The 25200-nt window shown below is 38.7% G+C and overlaps 1 protein-coding gene across 1 annotated transcript; it reads right to left on the bottom strand.

The window, feature by feature from the left end:
- Positions 1 to 11204: 11204 nt before the first annotated feature.
- Positions 11205 to 24437, bottom strand: LOC126272631 (SOSS complex subunit C homolog). Its single transcript, XM_049975597.1, has 3 exons — positions 24277 to 24437; positions 12267 to 12388; positions 11205 to 12032 (listed from the first exon to the last, which is right to left on the bottom strand). The coding sequence occupies exons 1-3, from the start codon at positions 24305 to 24307 to the stop codon at positions 11880 to 11882; spliced, it is 306 nt and encodes a 101-aa protein (XP_049831554.1). The 5' UTR covers positions 24308 to 24437; the 3' UTR covers positions 11205 to 11879.
- Positions 24438 to 25200: the final 763 nt, after the last annotated feature.

The following is a 25200-nucleotide window of genomic DNA, read 5'->3' as shown; positions in this document are numbered from 1 at the left end:
AAAACACTGACTCCTCCTGCCCCACCATCACAAACCCAGAACACTGTCTAGCATACGAAGTGTCCTTGCAGTCTATGGTACCAGTGAACTGTAATTTAAAGTTATTTGTGTTCTTGGTAACAGTACAATATTCTTGTTAGTAGCTAGTTTCATGATGGAAAAAATAAGTATGATGAGGGCTGTAATTTGAAAGTAATAGTATATGTAGAACAACATGGGAACAAGAGTAGCTGAGCAGCATTTCGGCCCTCCATTAACAGAAAAAAATTACCATTTGTGATTGATGGGCTAGTAAAGAACTGTAAAAATGAACACTAAATGTGCAAATAGAAAGCTGAATTTAAACTGGCCAAAACTAGATGATAATGTATTGAAATGGTTTAGAGGACACTGTCAAAATGGCATTGGAACTAATACAAAAATGATTCAAATACACACTTGTAAGCTAGCGTTACAGTGGAACAGACTTTAATGGTGGAGTTGCTTGATGCTAGAGGTTTATGAATTGTTAAGGACTAACATGCAGAACAAAACCAAAATATCTCAGAAAATGCCACAGGAGTACAAAGTAAAACTGTAACTATACAAACAAGCAGACTCGAAAAAAATGCACTACATTGTTGTCCTTTCATATTGTGCTGACAATACTAAACTTAATCCAATGATTCTTTTCAACCAGGTGGTGGTGTTCATACAGATGACAAGGGTTGGATGGACTAGACTGGTATGAAATTTTGGATTAACAGAGTGTGGGAGAGAAGGAAAGGTGCTTTATTGAAGAAGAGTTCTTTTCTTGTGCTAGATCAGAGGGGGGGGGGGGGGGGGGAGAGAGAGAGAGAGAGAGAGAGAGAGAGAGAGAGAGAGAGAGAGAGAGAGAGAGAGAGAGAGAGAGAGAGCGCTTGCTGTAATTCCAGGAGGACTGACTTAACAACTTAACAATCACAACCTCTTAATGTCTCAATAAATAAACCATTTGAACTGTGTATGAGAGAGGAATGGAATAGACGGATAATATGACTGATGAAACCCAACCTGTGTCAATGGATAAAAAGAGTCATGGTCTCAAGTAAGAGAAGACATTCCTGTTAAATCTTTCAAGAAGTGCAGCATAAGTAATGCTCATGGTGGCAGTGAAAATCATTTGTTATATGAAGAGGAGAACAATGATGGAAGAAGGAGAGAAAGTTCAACTGATGAGATTCGGGGATTTTAAAGGTAACTTCAGTTTTATAATATAAGTAACTTTCTTAGTCTGGCTTTGCAATCTAATAATAAAAATGTAATTTTTTAAAAATTGCTTCAGGATTAAGGTGTGTCTTATAGTCCATAAAATGCAGTACCTGGAAGTTAAGTGCCATTTATATGAAGCAATCCAAAGTAAATGACCAGAACTGTGGCAAAACCACTTGTGGAAATTGCACCTTGATAATGCTCTCACTCATACCTTAAAGATTGTTCATGATTTGTTGGCAAAAAGAAAACTTATGTTGCCTTGGCCACTGTATTCGCTGGACATGGCCCCTGTGACTTCTTTCTATTTGCGAGGTTGAAGAGAACTATGAAAGAACATCATTTTGAGATAAAACAGAATTGCTGAAGGAGCTAAACACCATAACAAGTGATTCCAAGATTGGAGAAAGTGCAGACAGGTGTGTTATATCTGAAGGGGTTTACTTTACAGGGGACAAAGTTGATGCTGATGAATAAATAAAGGTTTTTTATGAAAAACAAAAATTCCTGTTACTTTTTGATCACATCTTGTATAGGAGAGCTATATAAAAAAGCCTGAAAATATTATTGAAAAGGAAAAGTTTGATAATTAAATGGGGGATGCAATACTGAGAAGATGATTTGACAGAGCATTGTAAAGTCTAAGTCAACACCAGGCACCTGGAGTAAAAAGTGACGAAATTATTCCACCTTATATGCAAGGTATACATTAGTCCTCAAGCAAATGTAATAATTCCAGTTCCAAGGAGGACAGTTTCTGACAGGTGTGAACATTACTGAATCGTTATGATTGTATATTACAGACACGATTATTTCCATTTTTTTTCCTTGTGTGTGTGTGTGTGTGTGTTCGGGGCACTCAATAGTGAGGTTATTACATACCAAAGAATGGAAAGAGCAGAAGATGACAACTTGCAAAGATCAGTTTGGGTCCCAGAGAAATGAGGGAACATATGAGGTGATACTGATCCAACAACTTATCTTAGAATATAGGTTGAAGAAAAGCACACCCTCTTTTACACGACTAGTAAATTTTGAGAGAGCTTTTAACAGTGTTAACTGGAATACTCTCTTTGAAGTTCTGAATTTAGCAGAGAGCTACAACTTCACCAGACTGCAGTTACTAGTGTTTACAGACATGAATGGGAAGTAGTGGTGAAGAAGGGAGTAACACAGGATTGCAGTTGACACCCCATGTTATGGCTGTGCATTGACCAAGCAATAAAGGGAACTTGAATTCAAGAAGACAAAATTTTTAAAAGGTTCGTTTCTATTAGAGACAGAAATGGACTTGAAAAATCAGTTATACACAATGATAGTATCTTGAAAAGAGAATATCTGCCAAAGTAATGGGATTAAACTGGGTAATGCCAAGAGAATAAGTCATTAAAAGGTGACTACCTGTTTTACTGTTTGAGCAGAAATAACATGCTGGCCAAAGCAGAGAGAGTGTAAAATGCAGATTTATTACAGCACGGAAAATGTTTCTGAAAAAAGAGACACATTTTAATACCTAGTATAAATTTAAGTTTTAGGAAGTAGCTTCTGAAAGTATAGTACAAAGTGTAACGTGTGGAAGAGAAATGTGGATGATGAACAGTTAAGAAGTTAATAGGAGCTTTTGAAATGTAGTGCTACAGAAGAAAGCTGAAGGGTGTAGTGTGCATTTAATGAGGTGGTATAATTTAGGAGGAAATATTTTTAGGGTACCGCTTGACTAAAAAAAAAAGGATCCAGTCAGAGGTATCGAAGTAAAAATCGTTGAGGGAGACCAAGGCTTGACTCGAGTAAACATATTCAAAAGGATTTATTGCAGTTAGAAAGAGGAAGTGTCTTACACAGGAAAGACTACAGTGGAGAGCTGCATCAAGCAAGTCTTCGGGCTGAAGACCACATCAACAACATATTTATTCTGCATCTCTGTCTTTCAAATCTATTTTACCTTAAAGGCCTAGGGACCACATTGGATATCACTGGGAAAAGATGGATACTGCTTTGTCAGGCTAGGTGATATTGCCAATTACCTGTGTAAGTAATGTTTTACCAGAAGCATTCAGATGCAAACCAAACCACATATTATGCAACCAAGTGAGGGGACATAATGCATCAGTTGTAGCCATAATCACATTACACCACCTCCTCCCTCTCCAACAATTTATGAAACTGCCTTTTTAAAACATAAGTTTGATCACTTTTCTACATTTATTTTACCAGATACTGTTAATGATACAGGTGTGTGTATGTCATAAAAACAAATTGCTAAAGGAAACATTTCAGGTTCAAGATAATGAAAAAACAGAAGCTACAGAATTTTGGAACTTCCATGTATAGCACACTAGGGAATATTTTAAATAGTGCACCACGATGGAAGCATCAGATTGAAATGAAATTTATTAGACAATGATGTAGATGCAAGATTCCCTTGATCCCAAAATTGAGACATGTAAACAAATAGATAGTACAATTAGACAAATACAATGCAACATCAGTAACACATTGGACCACCTTTGGCTGCAATATGTGTTGCTACATGGTCTGGCATCGAGCTGATTAGACATATGATGTTCTGAGACAGATTGATCCAAAAATCTTGAACAGCCACCTCCAAATAATGTACAGAGTGACACAACAGCATCTACCATTTCAGCTATTCCCACATATGCTGTATAAGGGACAAGTCCGCAGAGCAGGCCAGTCATGGAAAGGTTTGAACATGATGTACGAAGTCATGAGCAACTCACAGTGTGTGAAGATGAGAATTATGTTGCAGGAAAAGTGCCCCTGTAGACTATGTAGAAAAGGTCCAACATCAGGCTGAAGAATGTCAAGTCAGCATAATACTGACCCATTAAGGTTCCACATATCACAATTTTAGAGGATCATACCATTACACCAGCTGTGTGGGTGGAATTTTACTGTTCACCACATCCATATGCAGTTATATGTCCCCAAAACAAATTTGAATTCATCACTATACACTACGTTTTGCCTATCTGTGGCTGTCCACATTGTTCTGGCTCAGCATCACTGAAGATTGAGTCGATGAAGTGTGCCTGGATATCATTTGTGCAACATCTGGCACCTTTACATCTGCTTTTATCATGAAGTGAGTCACTGTAGTATCCACGATTGTTTGCCCCACAATCCTTCAACCCTCTCATCGTCGTTGCTCCAGACCCAGTATGTTGTGTGTGCCATCTCGTGGCCACTGCTATCATCATCATAATACTGCTCAGCAGTGTGGGATCCGCACCAGATAGGGTTGATAGAAGAGATAGAGAAGATCCAACGGAGAGCAGTGTGCTTCGTTACAGGATTAGTAATCGTGAAAGCGTTACGGAGATGATAGACAAACTCCAGTGGAAGGCTCTGCAGGAGAGACGCTCAGTAGCTCGGTATGGGCTTTTGTTAAAGTTTCGAGAACATACCTTCACCGAAGAGTCAAGCAGTATATTGCTCCCTCCTACGTATATCTCACGAAGAGATCATGAGGATAAAATCAGAGATTAGAGCCCACACAGAAGCATACCAACAATCCTTCTTTCCACGTACAATACGAGACTGGAATAGAAGGGAGAACCGATAGAGGTACTCAGGGTACCCTCCGCCACACACCGTCAGGTGGCTTGCGGAGTATGGATGTAGATGTAGATAATCATGTCGGAACTCTACTTAATGATTGTCGACATGACATATTGACCAACCTGCAGTTTTCATGCCAATGATTAGGTCCCTCACAAACTGGCTGTACTGTGAGAAATGTAATTAACATGCTTATCTGGCATTCTGGGCCTACTAATGTCACCTCTGAGTTGGGATGAGATTGTAACATGTATTACTTGTCCACTATGTGCCATTTAAATAGGGCCCCTTGCCTAATTGCACTGTCACTGTGGCCATTTCTACCATTCTTCTCAGGGTGAGCTATTTTCAGTGTTCCACAGTTTATATTTCACAGCCAGCCATCACTTGCATAATGTGCGAGTACTGCCACTCCACATTAATAAACTATTTTTTAGAAAGAATTTTGCTGTTATAAGCTATCTTTTGCCTGTGTAACTACCACAACAGTGTCTGCACATAAATAACTACTTCACAGCTATAATGGAAAATAAGATTGTTTTGTTTCCATGTCTATAGCATCCAAAAATATATTAATTTCACAGTAGTGCTCCATGTTTTCTTGATTTGTCTGAACTGATGTTCCTAAATGTGTGTTTTGATGTGGACTTTGTGTCGTAATAGTGAAAGAAACACGTTTTAGTCCAATGAGCGTATACTTTTTGCATTTATCAAACGCCTTTTTAAATTCAAAGCCAGTAACAGTTTCTAAATTAAACTCTTCTCAGCCTCCAATTTCTACATGCATATGAAACAAACTGCATCCAAAAGCGTTACAACCAGTTTATGTTCCTAGTCTTGAGGCCAAGATATTTCCACGCACTCCACTAAAACATAATCCTCTAACAGTTGCCTCTACTCATCAATCAAAACACCCACACTTTCGTGGTACAATGCATGGAAAGAAACTGATTTAACAATTCTGATTCTATGGTATTTTCCTGTCATTTGTTTTTCCAGTCCTCTACTAGAGTGGAAAGCAATCTATAATTTAAAATCAAAGTTGTGTTATTTAAAAATGTAATGGAAGATCCTAAGTGGAATACAAATATTAAAAGAAGAAAAGTAACTATTTACTACACAGATGAGTTGTCAATCAGTTGATACACACCTAAATAATCACGAGTACACTGCTGAGGTCTCTTAACATATCATGCTCTGCACTGCAGCTCAACTGGGATCAGGGAATTGTTTTAGCTCAACTGGGATCAGGGAATTGTTTCGGTGGGAGCTGGTGAGAGGAGGGGTGGATGACTGCTGAGAGGGAGATGTATCAAGAGACAGGATAGAAATGTGGCACTAGTGCACATGCCCTGGTGCAAGAAGGGGAGTTTTATTTGGCACACGAGACATTGGAAGGAGTTGAATGGCCTAAGGGGATAGAAAAGAGCAAGAGGGAGATTAGAAATTGCTAAATGAAATGGGGGCAGAGATAGACCTAGGTTTATGGGCACGGGTCAGTGAAGATTAAGGCCAGGAGGGACTGAAGGCTGTGTTGTAAGGGCAATTCCAATCTATTTAATTCAGAGAGGCTGCTGTTCAGGGAAAAGATCCGTGGCGTGTTGTTAAACAGCCACTGAAGTTGAGTATGTTCTGCTCGGCTGCATGCTCCAGCACTAGGTGATCAACTCTGCTCTTGGCCATCAGTTGGTTGGGGATTAAGGGACTAAACAGCAAGGTCATCAGCCCCATGATCCAGTAGTTCATCCACAAGACATCCACCAAGTACATGTTCTGAGGATGAAAGTATGTATGAGCAGTAAGACTGAGGCATTGAAGGCAACACTGATGTTAGAGCTGAGAAAGAATTTACGGAGAAGTGTATGTGTCAGGCAGGTACGTAAGTCAGAGCAGACAAGGGGTCTCCCAGAGACCATCCAATGGCAAGAAAAGCCGAACTCCACATCCAAATCCAACCAGCCTGATGAAGGGTGTAAAGTTACAGAGCAACGAATGCCTTCCAGTCAGCAGATTCAGAATAGTAAAAGTGATAAGGCAAAAAAATGGGTGATGGGAGTCATCCCACCCACTCCTGCCCCACTGTAGTCATGGCTTTAAACTCCCACTATTCGACAAAGACCTCTAAAACAGAAAGTAGGGTGCAAAAACTACCATCCATGAATTGTCTGACAGTATTTGAGACAAAGAATTCTGAAGGCCACACTCAGCACTGAGGGCCTAAAGAAGGGGGCATTCCACCAGGATATTAGCAACTGTTTGTAAGGCACCACAAGTACAATGTTGGGGTGGCTCATTATCTAAAATGAAACTATGGACAATACAGGGGTAACATAGAACGGTGGATTCCTGAAAGGAACAAAGAATGGCATACAGCAGTAGTCTTGATAGTGTGGAGATTGTTAGTGGGTGCAGTAGCTAACCACATGTCATTCCATCTCAGAGAGCAAAGGTCTTATTTGCCATGCAAATCTGCACTTGGGATCAGCAAAGTAAATGGGTGGGGGTGGGGGGTAGCGGCAGGTAATCACCCCTCTAGCCAAAAGTGGTTGGTCAGTTCATTCCTTCATTCCCTGCAATACCCATATGACTTAGGACACACAATGACAACTGAGCAAGAAGGTCTTAAACAGTAGACACCAGCAGGTGAAAAGAGTAACCCACTACATACCTCAGCTCAGTACAGCCGATAGAAACACAAAAAACAACCGAAAATTTAAGCTCCTAGCTTTCAGAATAAATGTTCCTTCATCAGGGAGGAGAGAGGGGGAAAGAAAGGGAAGAAGGGAAAGTGGATTTAGTTACTCACAACCCAGGTTATGAAGCAACAGGGAAAGGAAAACAGGGAAGGTAGCAAGGTTGGAGGCATGGTTGTCAGAGGGAAGCCTTGCTACCTTCCCTGTTTTCCTTTCCCTGTTGCTTCATAACCTGGGTTGTGAGTAACTAAATCCACTTTCCCTTCTTCCCTTTCTTTCCCCTCTCTCCTCCCTGATGAAGGAACATTTATTCCGAAAGCTAGGAGCTTAAATTTTCGGTTGTTTTTTGTGTTTCTATCGGCTGTACTGAGCTGAGGTAAGTACTGGCCAGCCCCTCTATCTCTTTGTTAGTAATTGTTTCACATCTTTATATGAGATTTTCCATTAATTAGTTAGATAACCCACTACATATTAAGACATGGCCACAGGAGACCTGTTTGATAAAGCAGAGGGCTCTGTTAACAGCTATCAGCTCAGCTGTGAAGACACTAAAAGTTCCCGGCAACAAATTGCGTTCCTCACAGGCACAGACAAGCATATTGTGTCTTATCCACTATTTTAGAGCAGACAGTGTAAAAGATGGGAGCACAGAAACTCCTGAAGAACAGAGTATAAGAGACACCAAATGGTCATAGGGGTGACATGCTTTATAACATAGAAAAACATCTATCCTAATTCGTGGCTTGGGCACCAATCAAAGGAGGCATGCAAGAAAACTTGGGGAGCAAATTCCAGGTAGGTGAGGTGGAGATTCTGGCAAAGAGTCGCAAGGCGCAATCCTACTGGTAATACCACGAGGGCAAGTATCAGGAGGTCGATGCCCCTCGTATGAGATAGGAATGGGATTGTTGGATGATGAGGAAATAGTCGAATGGTGACCGCATAGGAAACAACAAGTTGGTACCATCGGAACTAAAGAGGTAAGGACACAGCTTCAGCAAGGAGAATCTATACAGTGCTAGTCTGGAAGGCACCAATGGCCAAACTCCATGATGATGGGCTGGGTCTAAATTTCAAAGCAGAAAGCACCAGTATGTATGGTGTGGAGTAGCACAATCCACACTCTTAGAGATATGGGCAAGAAAGCAGACAGCATTAACCTTCCATGTGAACTAGTCTTAAATTGGTGAATATGGGCAGCCAAGTCAGTTTCTTATCAAAAAGGAGGTCCCAAAAAGAAAAAAAGGTTGGACTGTGCAACAATTACAAGTGCTGGATACCCAAGTAGGGTTCTGAATCAGGATGGAATGTGGTACGGTGGCAAAACTATGACCCTTTTTTGTGGGAGAGAAGTGGTAACCATGGGAAAGAGTCCACACAGAGGCCCATCACATGACAGCTTGAAGCTGGCATTCAGCCAGGGCTACTGAGTGGGAACTGCACCAGATGCAAAAGTCATTGAAAGACAGCGAAGGGCTGACATACGACTTGATAGAGGTCACTAGCATTTAATGGTGATGAAGAGCGTGACATTCAGGCAGCACCGTGTGGGATACCATTTTCTTCGACCTGTGGAGAGCTGACTGAAGTGCAAACTCTAATCTGGAGCAACCAACAAATTTGGTCATTCCACACACAACAGGATAATATCTATAGATACCAGACAGAGAATAATGTTAATCAATTTGTTTTCTATCAAGCTGATAATAAATTATAAGATAATATATTTTGAATAAAATCAATATGTGCAAAATTCAGTTATCTGATGTCTGAAAATGACCATTTGCTGAAGTTTCATTTTATCATGTATATAATGTTAAGGATTTATGCCTTATTGTAACAAGAACACTGGATTTTCAATATATTCCCTTACTTGCTCGTAATCATGACCAATAAATGTATGGTCAGGGAAGGGTTAAAAGTCTTTAATCATCCATTTGTCAGTACTGTTGTCCTTTTTCTTATACAATACTGAAAACCATACCACAGATTAATGCACACAAACATAATGCTCCTGCTCATTCTTGTTACACACTTCAACAGCAGTGTTTCAAGTGGATGGAAAGTTATATTTCTGAATACAATGTCAGATGAGTGTGAACAGTATTGTTTACATTGATTTCAAACAGTTTTTGGAAAAGGGAGTATCTGGAGTACCATAAAACTCTGCACTAAGTAAAAAAGACACCAATTTGTCTTTATTTAGGTGCCTAAACACCCTGAAGGGTATGAAACAGTGTATTACAGAGCAGCTTATTTATTCTCTTGTGACTTATAGTTGGTTACTTAAGAATGTCATTTTCTTTTACAAACAAAAAGTGGCTAGTAAACAGCAAAAGACACTATCTTTCATCATATATCTACTCAACAACTACACTCCCAACAAATCAGTGAATGTGGAGCATCGGAAACTTGTATGAAATGCAATACTTATTTGCATGGCAAATAAGACCCCAACTGTAGCTGAGGGGGAGGTGGGGGGACCACACATATTTGAATGATAAACATCAAAAGCAATAGAAAGTCCCCCCAACAAAAAAGAAACCAATTACACAATTTTTGCTACATCTGAGCCGTAAACTGCATGAACTTTAAACACATTTGCTTCTGAAGCACAAGTTGCTACACCTACAAAAATGTTTGTGTCTTAGAAAGTCGAGTGAAATGTAAGAATGTGCAAATCTCAATACTCATGTGAAATTGTTGTGTGTCAAGGAAAGTGCCTATCGTAATAACAGACAATAGAAATATATGTTGCTCAAGCATGAAATGTGTGTGTATATTTTCTTGCTTTCAACAGAGTAAGCTGCAATTATACACACAGTCAATGTATCTTCATGAATAACTTGTAGCTTTTCACTGATATCTTGTGAGATTTAAACTTAAGTGTTTATATTATTATTTCGCCAGCTTTATAATGTGTACAGTATATAGAACAGCAGATAAATTCAAACCATCATATGCAACTGCCTCTTACACAGCGTGTCACAATTTTATATTACTGAGTGGGTTACAAATTCCCAACATGCTTGAAAATAACAATGTGTCAAAATTGCAATAAATAATGTTTTAAACAGCTTAAACTGGAATGATTTCCTTTACAAATTATGTCACTGAATTGGGGATTTTATTTTTATGTCACAATCTACTGATATTTTACAGATGCTTGGAATGCAAAAATGTAGTAACTACTTTGTTAATGAAGTAGAAAAATAATTAAAAACAATCAATCTAATGACTGGCTTCTCACCACTGGGGGCACTAACGCCATTCCCGTTATCTAATGGTAAAAATTTTCACAGCCGTGTGCGTCACGACTGAATATGGTGGATTGGCCGTACAACAAATGCCACTTGATGCAAACAATGAACAAATGTCACATTAAAGCAGTTTTAGTCCTAGGATAAACACTTTGAGGAACACACTCAAAGGAAATGTAATCCACCATGATAAAAACTGAACACTGTCTCCTGCTTAAATTATTACAAAATTGTCATTGTATGTACAGCCACACATTTTGCAATGCTGCAGTAAGTGAAAGGGGCAGGAAAAAACACACACACACACACACACACACACACACACACACACACACACACACACACACACACACACACACACACACAGTTATTAGGAGCATATCAATATAGGACATAAGGAATTACATAGTTTAAAATGACTGTTGCCATAAAACAAAACTATTTACACACATTATTTATTTTATGATAAAAATGAAAATCTAATGAAATCAACATCAATGTCAACACAACTCTTTTTGTGAAATTTATATGAAGCTGGTAAATTGAAACGCAGCTCTGCTAGGACTTCAGCTTTCATGTTCCAGTTTGAGGCTTTATTTAGGATGTATTCCCTTGTTGATGTTTTATGAAGAGAATAAACTGCCTCACTGGCTAATTTCACAGCCACTTCAAGAAACTTAACATCTACACCTTGATTGCGTTTTGTACCAAATGGTGGATTCATAACAACAACATCAAACACTTTGTCAAAACATACTGGCAACCCATTAGTCACATCACACTGCACTACATCAACATTTGTAAGTTCAAGTTCTGATATGTTTTGCGAAAAAATACTTAAAGCATCAGTATCTATCTCAAATCCCACACACTGGGCTGCATCAAGCATTGCAGCACCTGCCGAAAGAACACCACATCCACAGCCCAAATCTGCTACCAACTTCCCTGCTATGTCTCCATAACAAGACTGCATTGTATATAGCATACGGCTACCAATGTGTGGAGAGGTCGCATATTGCTCTAGCCACACCTTTGGTTTTTCAAAAACGTCAATATCTTGAAGCCAAGATTCAAGTTCTTTTAATTTCAAGCATGCCATTTTACAATAGTTTATCTACTTGTGAAAGCGAGGAAGCACTGGTAGTATAAGGTTGCCAAATAGTGAATCCTGAGTAATAAAGAAACCAAATGACATGGAATTGGCTTGCTGCATAGCAACTCTCTGTGATGGAGAAAGCATATGGGCTTCAGCTGACATCGACGATGGCTAGAACAGAAAGAAAAGTTATCAGTGCTAAAGAATGTGAAGATCAAATATTTTTTAGCTAGCAAGTGTCTCAGGAAACTAGTGGCTCTTAACTTTTACTATAAGTTTGCAATACATATTTCAGTTCTACATCCATCAAACAGCAAAAATGTTAATCCATTTCTGTCTTCACAAGACACTAAGAATAATTCCAGTACAGTACTGTGTGTTTTAAGATAGATGTTTATTACTAACATTTGTTACTCCGACAGGCAGAGCACTAATTGAAGAGGAGTTAAGAGTAGGCGCCACACCTTGCTTCAAAAGCATCTGTTTCTTTAACTGGATTTCTTCAAGTATCTTCCTGCTTGCAAGATCTAAAAACATACAAGTACAAATTATTTTGATTATCATCAATGTTGAATATTGAACAAATTTCATACAGTATTAACTGTCATGAAAGTGGATTGGACTGATGGGTTAAGGGACCAAAATACTGGAAGAGTAACAGACCATAACCATTGGGTGGCGGAAAATAACCTCTCGCTGAAAATAACTGGAGGTCCACTGAGCTTGACAAATGGGGCTAGGCACACCTTCCACATCCAAACAGTGAACACCCCTGTCATTTTAAAAGATTGGTAACATAGCTGAACCACCCCACCTGGGTGCCAACAAAATTCAGGTGTTGACTTTCAGATAAGCAACATTGTTTGACAAAATGTAAAACAAATTTCTACGATGTCACTTTCTAAATTTGCAGATACTGAGCCCACTGGCTTCATAGTTCGCCTTACTGCAGTAAGGTGGGACAGCTTATTTAACATCATACAAATGGGTCATTCTATTGTTGCGGACATGGCATCAGCACAAATTCTAGATTCCGAGTGGGACATTCTGTATGAAGGCATCCATGCAAATGTAGGATCTTTTACAGTACATAGCTTGCTGATGTTTGCTACATCATACCACTCACTATGCCATAGCACTGGTATGTAATGGAATAGGGTCACCCTAAGCCAGGGCTGGTACCTTTATTTCCAAGGTGTAGTCTTTGGTGCCCTCCTTGACAAAATCATATGTGGTAACATGTTCAGGTATTTCAACGTGGCTGAGGGTGCAGGGAGAAACGATTGGCCTTCTGGTGTTTTGGAGCTCAGAAAGGTCTTGAGTGAACAGTATAAGTGGGTGTCATGGATAACAGTAACTTACAGCTTTTAACTTCTCAAAGAGCCAGTCCAAAATTACAAAAGTTTAATGTGAGCGGCTGCTGATATACTGTAAAGCTGGCATAATGGCTACTAGTTCTGCATCAAAGACGCTACATTCCTGTGATAAGGAGTGCTATTCACTGCTGCCTGTGTGTGTCAGGGCATCGACATTTTGGCCATTAATACAATGACAACCCCCAGTGCCCCAGTGTAGATAATTTCTTAACTCTGTTTTTTCACATAATAGCTGAGGAAAAATATAGGACTTTAATAATAAATTGCAGTGGTTGAGCAATGTCATTACTAGGCCTGATAAGATGTCGTGAAACATAAATAGTATCTAAATGAGTGAGAAAGATATTGGGAGTAAAACTGGCTCTCCCAATGAGAAAAGAATGGCACAGTTTTCACAATTTCTTCCAACACCCAGCTTATTAGTGCTGGACTGACAACCAAAAACTAACAGGCGCTACAAACACAATAGATAAGCAGTTGGATTCACAGTTATTGAGCAAGTGTCCTCTGGACAAAAGATTATAAAATACAAACAAAGGCAAAAATTTCATAAAATTGCTTTTAGTTTCCAAACAGCAACAATGCTTACCCTGGTATATACTTCAATAATACATTGTTAGGCCTACATGTTATTTTTCAACACATTGCCCATAGCTTTCTTTCTGTTCAAATGCTCTTAGATTGATTATGGTGATTGGCTGCATTCCCTCATTTTCTGTTGTTTCATCCAGTATAGTAGCATCAACAATTTTATTCTTGTAATTAAGCACTTCTGTAAGTTTACACAAAACCTATTTCCAGCTTCCATCCTTTCACTCATACTCTCATATTATCATCACTGAATGAAAGTACTGAAGCATGCAACACCTTTCAGACTTGTTAGCAGTCATAGCCATATGACATTAAAACCTACAAATTTAACATTATTATATATTTTGCTTTCATTACAGTTAGTCCAAATGGTGTCCCCTTTGTTTTCATTACTTCAGGCATAATCAGTATCACTTCAGGCAGGGGTTACCTTCATAGGCTCGAATGTCATTGAATTTAAGAGCAAGTAAGAAACATATATATTTTTTGTTTTCTCAAAAAAAAAAAAAAAAAAAAAATCCTGCCCTGAGATACAGGCCTCCAAAGATGACACTGCGAACACCATTTTGGAGATGCAAATTTCCAATTATTTTTTTTTAAATAATTGTTTTATGATTACAATGGATACTCTGTTTGGACATATATGTCAAAGTTCTTTTACTGTCACCTTTTGAATTCTTTTTTAATTTACAGGATTTTTTAAAATAAAATGCCAGTTCAAAGTTAGATTTTCTTCTGTTGATTAGCACCTTTTAGTATTATATTCTATGTGAAGGAGAGCTTCCACTTTTACCTTGGGCAGGTTTTATTTTTAAAAAATCTTTTTTTTTTCATTTTCAAGGGTAATGTATGTCTTTACTAAAGTTGTTTCTTACTGATTTCCTTGTTACAATGTTTATTTCTGTTGTCATTGTTGCAGTTATTTCTTACACTTTGTTGTAGTTTCTTGCCAGTGTCTTTGTTGTGGTTGTTCATTGCAGGTTTCTGTATTCTAATTGTTCAGTGCTAATTTGCTTCCTGAAGAGGCTTATAAGAAATCTGAGACCATCCAGTCAGTTGTGTGTTATTGTGAGGAATTTGCCAGTTGACACAGTTGCAGTTTGATTTGGGAAAAAGATGAAATGTTTTCTGAAAGGGGCCACAGGAGAGTGAAGTGTGCTGACTATTTGAATATCCATAAAAGAGTGATATATAAGATAAGAAAAACACAGACTGTTAGGTTGGGAAGAAGCGTTCTCATTTCAAGACTCTGTTTCAAGGTGAAGATGTTTCCAGTGACGACTTTTTGTGTTCTAAATCTTTTAACTGAATAACAATGATAGTATCTAAACATCGTGAAGCCTCTCATTTTGCACCAATAAATAACCTGAATCAGTCAACTGCAGAGGTAGGTGTTAGGCCTGTTAACAAACCATGGGCAGTGAAGTCTAGTCATAAGCTCTATACATGAAGAAAACAAAGAAATTACTAAAGCTATGGATGACTACACTACAGCAAAGCTGACCACGCTGTTTAAAGTAGGAATTCCATCTTCAGAAGAAAATGAACCAAAGCACTCTTACACCTCTTGCCACGAGTTTTTCCACAAATGTCAATTCAGTTGTTTAATAGTGTGCATCCTACTGTAAAAAAGGTGCAAGTTTTAAATAATATTCCAGAGACATTTTCAAAGAAAACAATTTTGAACCACATTCCATCTGTATCAAAGTACATGGTAGACAAATCAAGAAATGTGAGGTCTGTAAAAGGAGTCTTTGGAACACCAGATCCTTATGGTCATCCTGTAGGAGCATACCGAGTTTAAATAGTGCAGTCATCTTATCTGGAAGATAAATGGTACTGTTCTTACCAGAGTGCCAACAAAAAAGACACTAAACAGTAACAGCTGAAGGTCAAAAGTTGCGAAAGTGAGGAGGTACATGACTCGCAGTATTAAAGAAACTTTTGTAGTTTATAAGAGCAACTATACAACTTCACATATTGGAAGATCAACATTTTATGCTCTATGACCTAAGTAGGTAGTTCCATACCCACCTAGAGATGTCTGTTTATGTTTGTACTGCACGAATTTTGAACTTTGTGTGGTAACTTTGAAGAACTTACTGGAGCATGTGACATACAACACCTTGGTTGGGCGTTTTAAGTCATTAGTAGTCTGTGACGTAAAGCAAGTGACTTCTTAGTTTCAAGAATGTGGTGACTGCCCTGGAAAGGGAGGACTGTCTTTACAGACACTTGGCCTGGAAGACGTAGGAGATAACTCTGCAGAAACTACATATGCGACATGGGAGGAAAATAAACTAATTAAGAAAACAAACTGTTGCCTTTGACAATTTCACTGATGAACTTGGTAAATAGTCAGTGAAAGCAGTAACACACCAGCATCTGAAGAAATTGCAACAACACATTGCAGAAGTAAAAGGGTGTGTCCAGGCTGAAGAACTAGCCTATGTTTAGTGCTTCACTGTGAATTTGCTGAGAACTGGTCTGTAATTTTCCCACAAGAAGTACAAAGCTATCATTGGAGTAATGACCAGGCTTCAATTTTTACAGGAGTGACATTTTCACAAGACCACAAGTGTTGCAGTTATAAGCAATGACACAGGACGTGACTCAGCACATGCTTTGCTGGCAATGCACAAAATACAACTGCAAACAGGGGCAGAGAAGATTATCATTATTTCTGATAGTGCTCCCAGTCATTTTAAAAATCGTTATCAGCTGTTTGAATCGAGCAATTTGCTTGTGCCAACTGACTGGGTATACAGTGCTACTGGTCACAGGAAGGGGCCTTGTAATAGTGTGGAAGGCCTGCTGAAGCACCATGCTACAAAACAATCTTTCCAGACCAAATACAGCTGTGCTTCAGAATGCTGAGGATTTTTTGAGAGTCTTGAAATCTTACACATCCACAGCCCTCACTCTTTTGTCCAAAGAGGAAATCTAAGAATTCGATGTGCAGAAAAAAGAAGAATGGTCCAACCAAAGTACTCCTGTGAAAGGAATTTAGAAGACACATTTTTGCATTAAAACTGATAGGTGAACTCATATTGCACGCACTTTAAAGAGCAAGAAAAAAGAAGTTTTGTTCATTCGGCCAACACCTCAGAAACAGCAGGATAATATTCAGATTCACAACCTGCGAAGGGGGATATTTGTGTGGTGCGTGTATGATGGTGATTGGTGGATTGCAGAGATTATAGAAACCAATTGTGAGTTAAATGAAATTGTAGTGAATTTTATGCTACCACATAGACCAGCTGCTGGATATAGGTTTCCAGCTGAAGGACAGCAATAACGCCGTCAGCGCTCACTTCCTGTTCGCAATGTTTGGAAGATTTTTAGTGCTCCAGTTCCTATTGGTTCAACAGGAAGGCATCACTTTATACCAAATGAAGATACTGAAGCAATGGAACACACTTTTAGTTCATTGACTGGCTAATTCTGATACAAAACAGAGTGCACAGAAGTTGCATAAATTGAAACCTTTAAGTCTAAAGACTTTTCACACATATTTCGGAACCATTTAAAACGCTCGATAAAATGAGTCTCGTCCTCATCTTTTAAAACTAAAATTATGTTAAATAATGTTTGATTTTTATGAGCCTGTTATGTAATAATGTGGTAATAAAACAGATTTTATGTATCGCAAAAATTTCAATTGTTTATAAAGCCTGTTCAACCAATATATTTTATGGGCTGGCATTACTGGAAAAAAAAAAAAAAAATCATAAATTATAAAAAGCTCAGAATGCTGTTGTAAAAAACTGACAGATTAGCCCAAATGGAGGATTTCGTTGTAATCAAAGCTATTATCTTCCAAATAACAAAAAACGAATAAAATATCTAGAACTATTTCAGAGATACACCATTATAAAAATTTTATCAAAATTCGCTAACTTCAAAATCGTATGCGCAGCATCATCTTTGGAGGGCTGAATCTCTGAGCAGATTTTTTTTTTTTTTTTTTTTTTGGAGAAAGCAAAAAAGTGTTCCTTGTTTAGTTCTTCATTTTAAAGTATGCTAAATTCAATAACATCCGAGACTATGAAGGTAAGATTTTTCCTACCATGCCTGAACTGAAACGGACTATGCCTTCAGATTTCCATAGGTGCACTTCTATTTCTTGCAAAAATTTCAATATCTTCATATGCACATATCTGTATGGATTTTATCATAATTTAGTCTGTGGTTTGTGTTAAACTGAATCTCATTTCATTGTAGCAATAAAATTATGTGGTAAAGGGACAAGAACTGTGGAGAACTGGTACAGGGAATGATTGATGTCATTTATATAGGAGTGTATGATATGGGTAATATGCTGAAGGTGTGGGTCTACAAGATTAGACATTCTCTCAACAGGAGTACACTGACCGGACACAATGGGCATGCTGGGTGGTTGGTTTTATGGACTTTAGAAAGCATGTAGAAGGTAGGAGTGCAGGGGGAGTTCTGCATAGAGCTTAAGAATTAGAGGAGACACTCAATACCCTGTTGGATTTGGGTCACTGTGGCAGGATTTGTAGGTGGAGCAATCTAACAACTGACTAAGTCGCTCTGTCAGTTGATCCCTGCAGGTCAAAACCACAGAGGTTGAGCCTTTGTCAGTAGATAGGGTTAAGTTTTGATGTGGTGGATTATGATTCATTCTGCAAATGTAAGGTTGGTTCCCATGTTAAGGGATTTGGAAAATGATGGTGAGGCAAGGTTTGGGATTAATAAATTCTTCAATGTTCATAGGGGTGAGTTGAAGGGCAGTGGGATGCATCATGGTTGACTAGAGGAGTGAACTGAGTCAGACAGGGCTCAACATTGGCATTAGGTTGAGTGACAAGAGTTGGCATCAAAAAAGTGTTTTCACTGTACAGATTGAGGAGGAGAGAAAATGTTAAACAATTCCAGTGTGACTGACTTTGAGAATGTGGCAAAAGACAAGGCCCCTGGAAAGGACCAATACTTTTGGGGGGTAAATGGCTTTTAGAGCAAAGCTTCACAACAGTGTTTAGGGTCTGTTTAGGTTGGATTCTGTATGGCGGTGTAAGGGGGCTTGTGAGAGTGGTAAACAGCATAGGTCTGTGAGGCAGGGTTGTCAGCTATGAGGGGATATGATGGAAGTTCTGAGGCTGTTGTAGCGGTGGTGGAGAGTGGTTTCAGTGAGAGACATGAGATGCAGTAATTTGGGACTGCAGAGAAGGAGAATTTTATGGCTGGAGAGGAGGCATTGGAAGGATGTTTGGGCCAGATTTACATGGTCTTATGGAACAAGGTTAATGAGGGCTATGGACTGGCAAAATTTGGACAAATAGAGGTCATTATGAAAAGTGGTTGCAGCCAGAGATGCTTAATTTGATTGAAAGGGGGGGGGGGGGGGGGGGGGTGAAGAGATTCCATGAGCTCAGCAACAATTTGGAAACAGTATGTGGGGTTGGGTTCTGCCTGAGGATAAGGAAACTTTTCTGTTTTTGTTCAGAAGGAAGGAACAAGGATCCATGCTGTAGGATCAAAACAGCATAAAAACAAAAATTACATAAAAATGAATGGGGAAAAGCTCAAAAATACGTGGGAAAAACATAAAAAGGCACGACAGATGAAGTATGGGTGAAAAAGATGAAACCTGAGGGAATAAGGCCAATAGAGAGATGTGAAAACAAACAATGCTACAGATCACTGTCACAAGAAGAGCTCTCAAATTGGTGTTTACAGTCACCAACTAATTGAGTCTGTCATTTGTAAATTGTTTTCTTAATGCTCCAAGTAACAAAACTGATCTGAGACACCTCTAATTGGTTGAAAATCACATTTTCATGGATATTTTTGTACTCTTTACCCTTTTTCCACTTCTATACAAATGATATTTGATGTTGTGTTCAAACGACAGGACTCTTACGAGCCAACTTTTCTCTTTTTTTTTATGCATAGACATAATGATAGAGTTTTATGATATTTTGGTGTATGTTTTCTTTCCCATATCTCAGTTGTGAGTTCATGTAGTATTAGTCAGCTTTATAAGTTCAGATACTACTCTATCTTTCACCTGATGCGCAACAGTTTATAAATCTACATGCTTTTCTAGAACTGAAATCTGGTATAGGCAAACTTTCTTGTTATCTTATCATTTAGTTATTCCTCTGTATTACAAATGTTTGTGTCCAGGTTGGAATATCAACAACTATGAATTAATTAACACAGTTTCTACACTAAAACCTGGAAGATACTAGCTTAAAAGTGGTGGAATATGGAGTATTACAGTGTCTTGGTTTGTTCTGAATACAAAATATCAAAAGTTACAAGGGTTGCTGTTGCGGTTTATTAAATTGGTGATCCTTGATGTCTCAGAATGTGTCCTATCAACTGATTCCATCTTCTAGTCATGTTGTGCCACAAATTTCTTTTCTCTCCAGTTCTATTCAGAACCTCCTCATTAGTTAGGTGCTCTACCCAATTAAGCTTCAGCATCCTTCCATAGCACCACATCTCAAAAACTTCTATTCTCTTGTCTGCACTGTACTGTCCGTGTTTCACTTACATATTTGGTGACAGTCCTCACAAATACTTTCAGAAAGACTTCGTAACATATCAATATTCAACGTTAACAAATTTCTCTTCTTCAGAAATGCTTTCCTTGCCAATGCTAATCTACACTCTACTATGGTCATCATCAGTTATTTTAATGTCCAAATAGCAAAACTAATGTGCTACTTGAAGTATCTCATTTCCCAATCTAATCCCCTCCGCATCACCTGATTCAATTTGACTACAGTCCATTGTCCTCGATTTTCTTCTTATGATATACATTTTATAGCCACCTTTCAAGACACTATTGATTCTAGCCAACTGCTGTTCGGAGTCCTTTGCTGTCAATGACAGAATTACATCATTGGCAAACCTCAAAGTTTTTATTTGTTCTCCCTGAACATTAACTCCTTCTCCAAATTTTTCTTTGGTTTCCTCAATGTACACACTGAATAACATCGGGGACAGGCTACAACCCTGCCTCACTCCCTTCTCAATTATTGCTTCCTTTCCATGCCCCTCGACTCCTAACTGCAGTCTTGTTTCTGCACAAATTATAAATAGCCTTTCGCTCCCTGTGTTTTACCACCTTCAGAATTTCAAAAGAGTATGCCAGCCAGTCAATATTGCCAAATGCTTTCAGTACATCTACAAATGCTATAAACTTAGGTTTGGCTTTCCATTACCTATCATCTCAGATAAGTCATAGGGTCAGTATTGCTTTCATATTCCTACATTTCTCTGAAATCCAAACCGATCTGCCCATAGGTTTGCTTCTACCTGTCTTTCTGTAAAGAATTTGTGCTAGTAAAAACTGCAACTGTGACTTATCAAACTGATAGTTTGGTAATGTTCACACCTATCAGCACCTGCTTTCTTTGGAATTGAAATTACTAAACTCTTCTTGAAGTCTGAGCGTGTTTCCCGTATCATATCTTATACTCCAGACGGAAGAGTTGGCATGGCTGGCACCCCAAGGCCGTCAGTAGCTCTAATGGAATGCCATCTACTCCTGGGGCCTTTTTTTATTTAGGTCTTTCAGTGCTCTATCAAATTCTACTTGCAGTACCATGTCTACCATCTCCTCTACACCTACATCCTCTTTCATTTCCATAATATTGCCTACAAGTTCATCTACCTTGTACAGACCCTCTATACACTTGTTCCACCTTCCTCCTTTTCATTCTTTGCTTAGGACTTGTTTTCAGCCCAAGCTCTTGATATTCATACAGGTGGTTCTCTTTTATACAAATGTCTCTTCATTTTCCTATAGGTGCCATTTATCTAACCTTAGTGTTGTATGCCTCCACATCCTTACATTTGTCCACTGGCCATTCCTGCTTAGCCATTTTGCACTTACTGTCAATCTAATTTTTTAGACATTTGTATTCCTTTTGCCTGCTTCATTTTTATATTTTCACCTTTCATCACTTAAACATCTCCTGTGTCATCCAAGGATTTTTACAAGGCCTTGTCTTTTTACCTATTTGGTCCTCTGCTGCCTCCACTATTTCATCTCTTAAAGGTAGCCATTCATCTTCTACTGTTTTCCTTTCCCCTGTTCTAGCCTGTAGTTGCCCCATGCTCCCTCTTAAACTAAGAACAACATTGGAAAACAGATTTCTACTTACCGTAAAGAAGACAGCTTACGTTGCAGATAGGCACAATTAAAAGACCCATAAAGCTTTCGGTCATGGCCTTCAACTGCATTCCAACAGAACTGCCGGAGTTAGTGGTCACGTGTGCTTGCCAGTGTGTATGGATGGTGTAACATTCCTTTTGCAGAAGAAGGCTGTGGCCAAAAGCTTTATTCAAGTTTCTCAATTGTGCCTTTCCGCAACATGTGTCTTCTTTACAGTAATTAGCAATCTATCTTTTCCTACACTGATGATAGTCACAACAACACTAGTCCTTTTAAGTTATCAAGGTCCCCTCTGCTAAATATCCTCCTATTTCGCAATTTCTTTAGTTTTAATCTACAGTTCATAACCAGAGTCCACATCTGCCCCTGGAAATGTCTTACAACTTCAAAGTTGGTTCCAAAATCTGACTTACCATTATATAATCAATATGAAATCTTCCAATGTCTCCAGGTCTCTTCCACATTTACAGCCTTCTTTCACGACTCTTAAACCAAGTGCCAGCGATGATTAAATTGTTCCTACTCTATCCAAAATTCTACCTGGCAGCTTCCTCTTTCATTCCTTTCCCCTATTTTACATTCACCTACTGTTTTTCCTTCTCTTCCTTTTCCTACCATCAGATTAGAGTCCTCCCATCACATCATATACATTTCTTTCCTCTCTTCATCATCTGCAGAGGTAGTTGGCACAAACTTTTGCTGTTGTGATAGGTGTAGCCTTTGTCTCCCTCTTGGCTATGATAATGTTTTCACTAAGTTGTTTCTCAGTAGCTTACCCATGTTACTATTTTGTTATTCATTACGAAACCTACTCCTCCATTACCCCTATTTGATTTTATATTTACAACCTGAATTCATCTAACCAGAAGACCCATTCGTCCTGCAATCTTACTTCACTAATTCCTACAATATGTAACTTCAGCTTACACATTTCCGTTTTTAATTTTTCTAACCTATCAGCCCAATTAAGGGATCTAACATTCCACGCTCCAATACATATGCCAGTCTCCCCCCCCCCCCCCCAATGATGACATCCTCCTGATTAGTCCTGCCCTAAGATCTGAATGGGGGACTACTTTACCTCTGGACTGGACTATTTTACCCTTGAGGATGCCATTATCAGAAGAGCTGCATGGCCTGAGGAATAATTATGACTATAGACTCCCCTTGCTTTTAGCCGTTTGCAGTACCAGCACAGCAAGGCCATTTTGGTTGATGTTATAAGGCTAGATCATTCAATCATGCAGACTGTTGCTCCTGCAACAACTGAAAAGGCTGCATCCCCTCTTGAGGAACCACACATTTGTCTGGCCCGTCAACAGAGAAGCCTCCTATGTGGCTGCACCTATAGTATGGCTATCTGTAGGCCTACTGCACACACACACAAGCAACCCAACCAACAGTAACATCCAACGTTCATCGTGTGTGTGTGTGGGGGGGGGGGGGGGTGGGGGGGGGAGGTGATATAATTTTAAATGTATGAACTGCAGCAACACATTAGTTCCATTACCTTGGCCGGCAACACTAAAATATCAAGATAACGCTAATAGTAATTATATCTTATCCCATTATAAAGTGCCGAGGAAAATATACACGGACTATGGTTGTAAATGCTTATCATACAAGAAGTTACTCATGGTTGAACTGTACAGAATGGTCTATCCATACAAGAAAAACTCTTCCCAACAAACACATACAACACTTCAAGCAAGTTTGAAACATTGCGAATATTAATTTTGAATCACTATTTTCTAATATGGATCTTTACCAATATGGCACACTGATTCTCACAAAGGAAACCCTATATTAACTAACAATCCAGTAAAGTTTTGAGTACTTTCTAAGTAAGCCCTACTACACTAGTAGCACAATCTGATAACAAACATTCGAACTACGGAGCTGATGGTAAAGATATTCTGTTCAAAAAGTCTCAATGGTGCTATAGGGTGCCTAAGTGTTTCCTCAGACTTCACCGATTGTTGCAGTGACTAAGTTATAATTACATTTGGTTAGTTGAAAATGGAATGAATTTCTCACTTTTGAGGTGGATGATACCCTTCGTGCGAGCACTCTGCTTTTGTTTAGTAACTAACATTCCTTTCCTATTTACCAACGTTAAAGTTCATAATGCTCGTAAGCTAATGTAGGTTAGAGGAAAGCATCAGTCTACTTTTACACTGGCTCATTAATACATTCTTCATCCTCTTACAAATTAAAAAAATCTGTCCGCACATTATTAAAATTATGAGTTACGTTCAACTGGCATTTATTGACATCCTGATACCTGCATTACCTTGTCGAGGATTTATTTGCTGGAACGACATGTCTACGTTACGCAATAATTGCACTACGCATCTCACGCGCTTAACTTCCACTCTGAACAGTGTACTATATGACTGGATGTCCTGTGTAATGTATGTGTGTATGTAAATACTGCACAGACCACAGAGAATACTCAAATATGACCTGTGGTACCAAAGATGCACTGCGTTTTCGCGGAAATACAATTTGAAATCCCCTTAATATTATGTATTCCAACAAAACATTTTACTTGAGCCGCACAGTAATAAAACATGAACAAGAACATAACATCAAAATAAAACGTTATTTGCTACGAAAATGCAGCAGTTACAGCAATGAAAGATAAAATATCCTATTGTTACAGAAAATAAATTCCAGTTACGGATCTATAATCAAAACGTGGGTTGTGCGAAATTTTTTCTAAATCGCCAAAAGATATTCTTAATTGCAGTTCTATCGAAAAACTACTCGCTCCTTTCAGGGTTGGTGAGTAACGCGTACTTGTAACGCCGTTACTAGTAACAGTTAGCTTTTAAAGGTAAACTGTAGCTAAGTTACTCTTATCGGTGACGACTACTGTTGCCAACTTATAGGATTTTCCACTAAAACTGGTGGTTTCTACCTTCCTTTTAGTGGCGAAATATTGATTCTAGCGGCTGGTGGATTTTATAGTGGTTTAATAGAATTCAGTTTCAGTTACTGAAAATGCGATCTCTCATCCACTAAGCTATTTATATGTTTCGAAATACGTTATTTCTACTTAATTTGATTTCAGGAGTATTTAACTTTTACTGCGAAGACAACAGTGATGCTTAACGATGTGGCATCGAACCAACGATCGCACTCGATAGGCTTCATGCGGGGATTCCCTGCAGAATGAACAGTATTTAGTAGCACATAGTTATAGTTCACTTCA

The sequence above is a fragment of the Schistocerca gregaria genome, chromosome 5 (genome assembly GCF_023897955.1).
Source record: "Schistocerca gregaria isolate iqSchGreg1 chromosome 5, iqSchGreg1.2, whole genome shotgun sequence".
Classification (NCBI taxonomy): domain Eukaryota; kingdom Metazoa; phylum Arthropoda; class Insecta; order Orthoptera; family Acrididae; genus Schistocerca; species Schistocerca gregaria.
The sequence above is the reverse complement of the archived record's forward strand: the minus strand, read 5'-3'. Positions and strand labels throughout refer to the sequence as shown.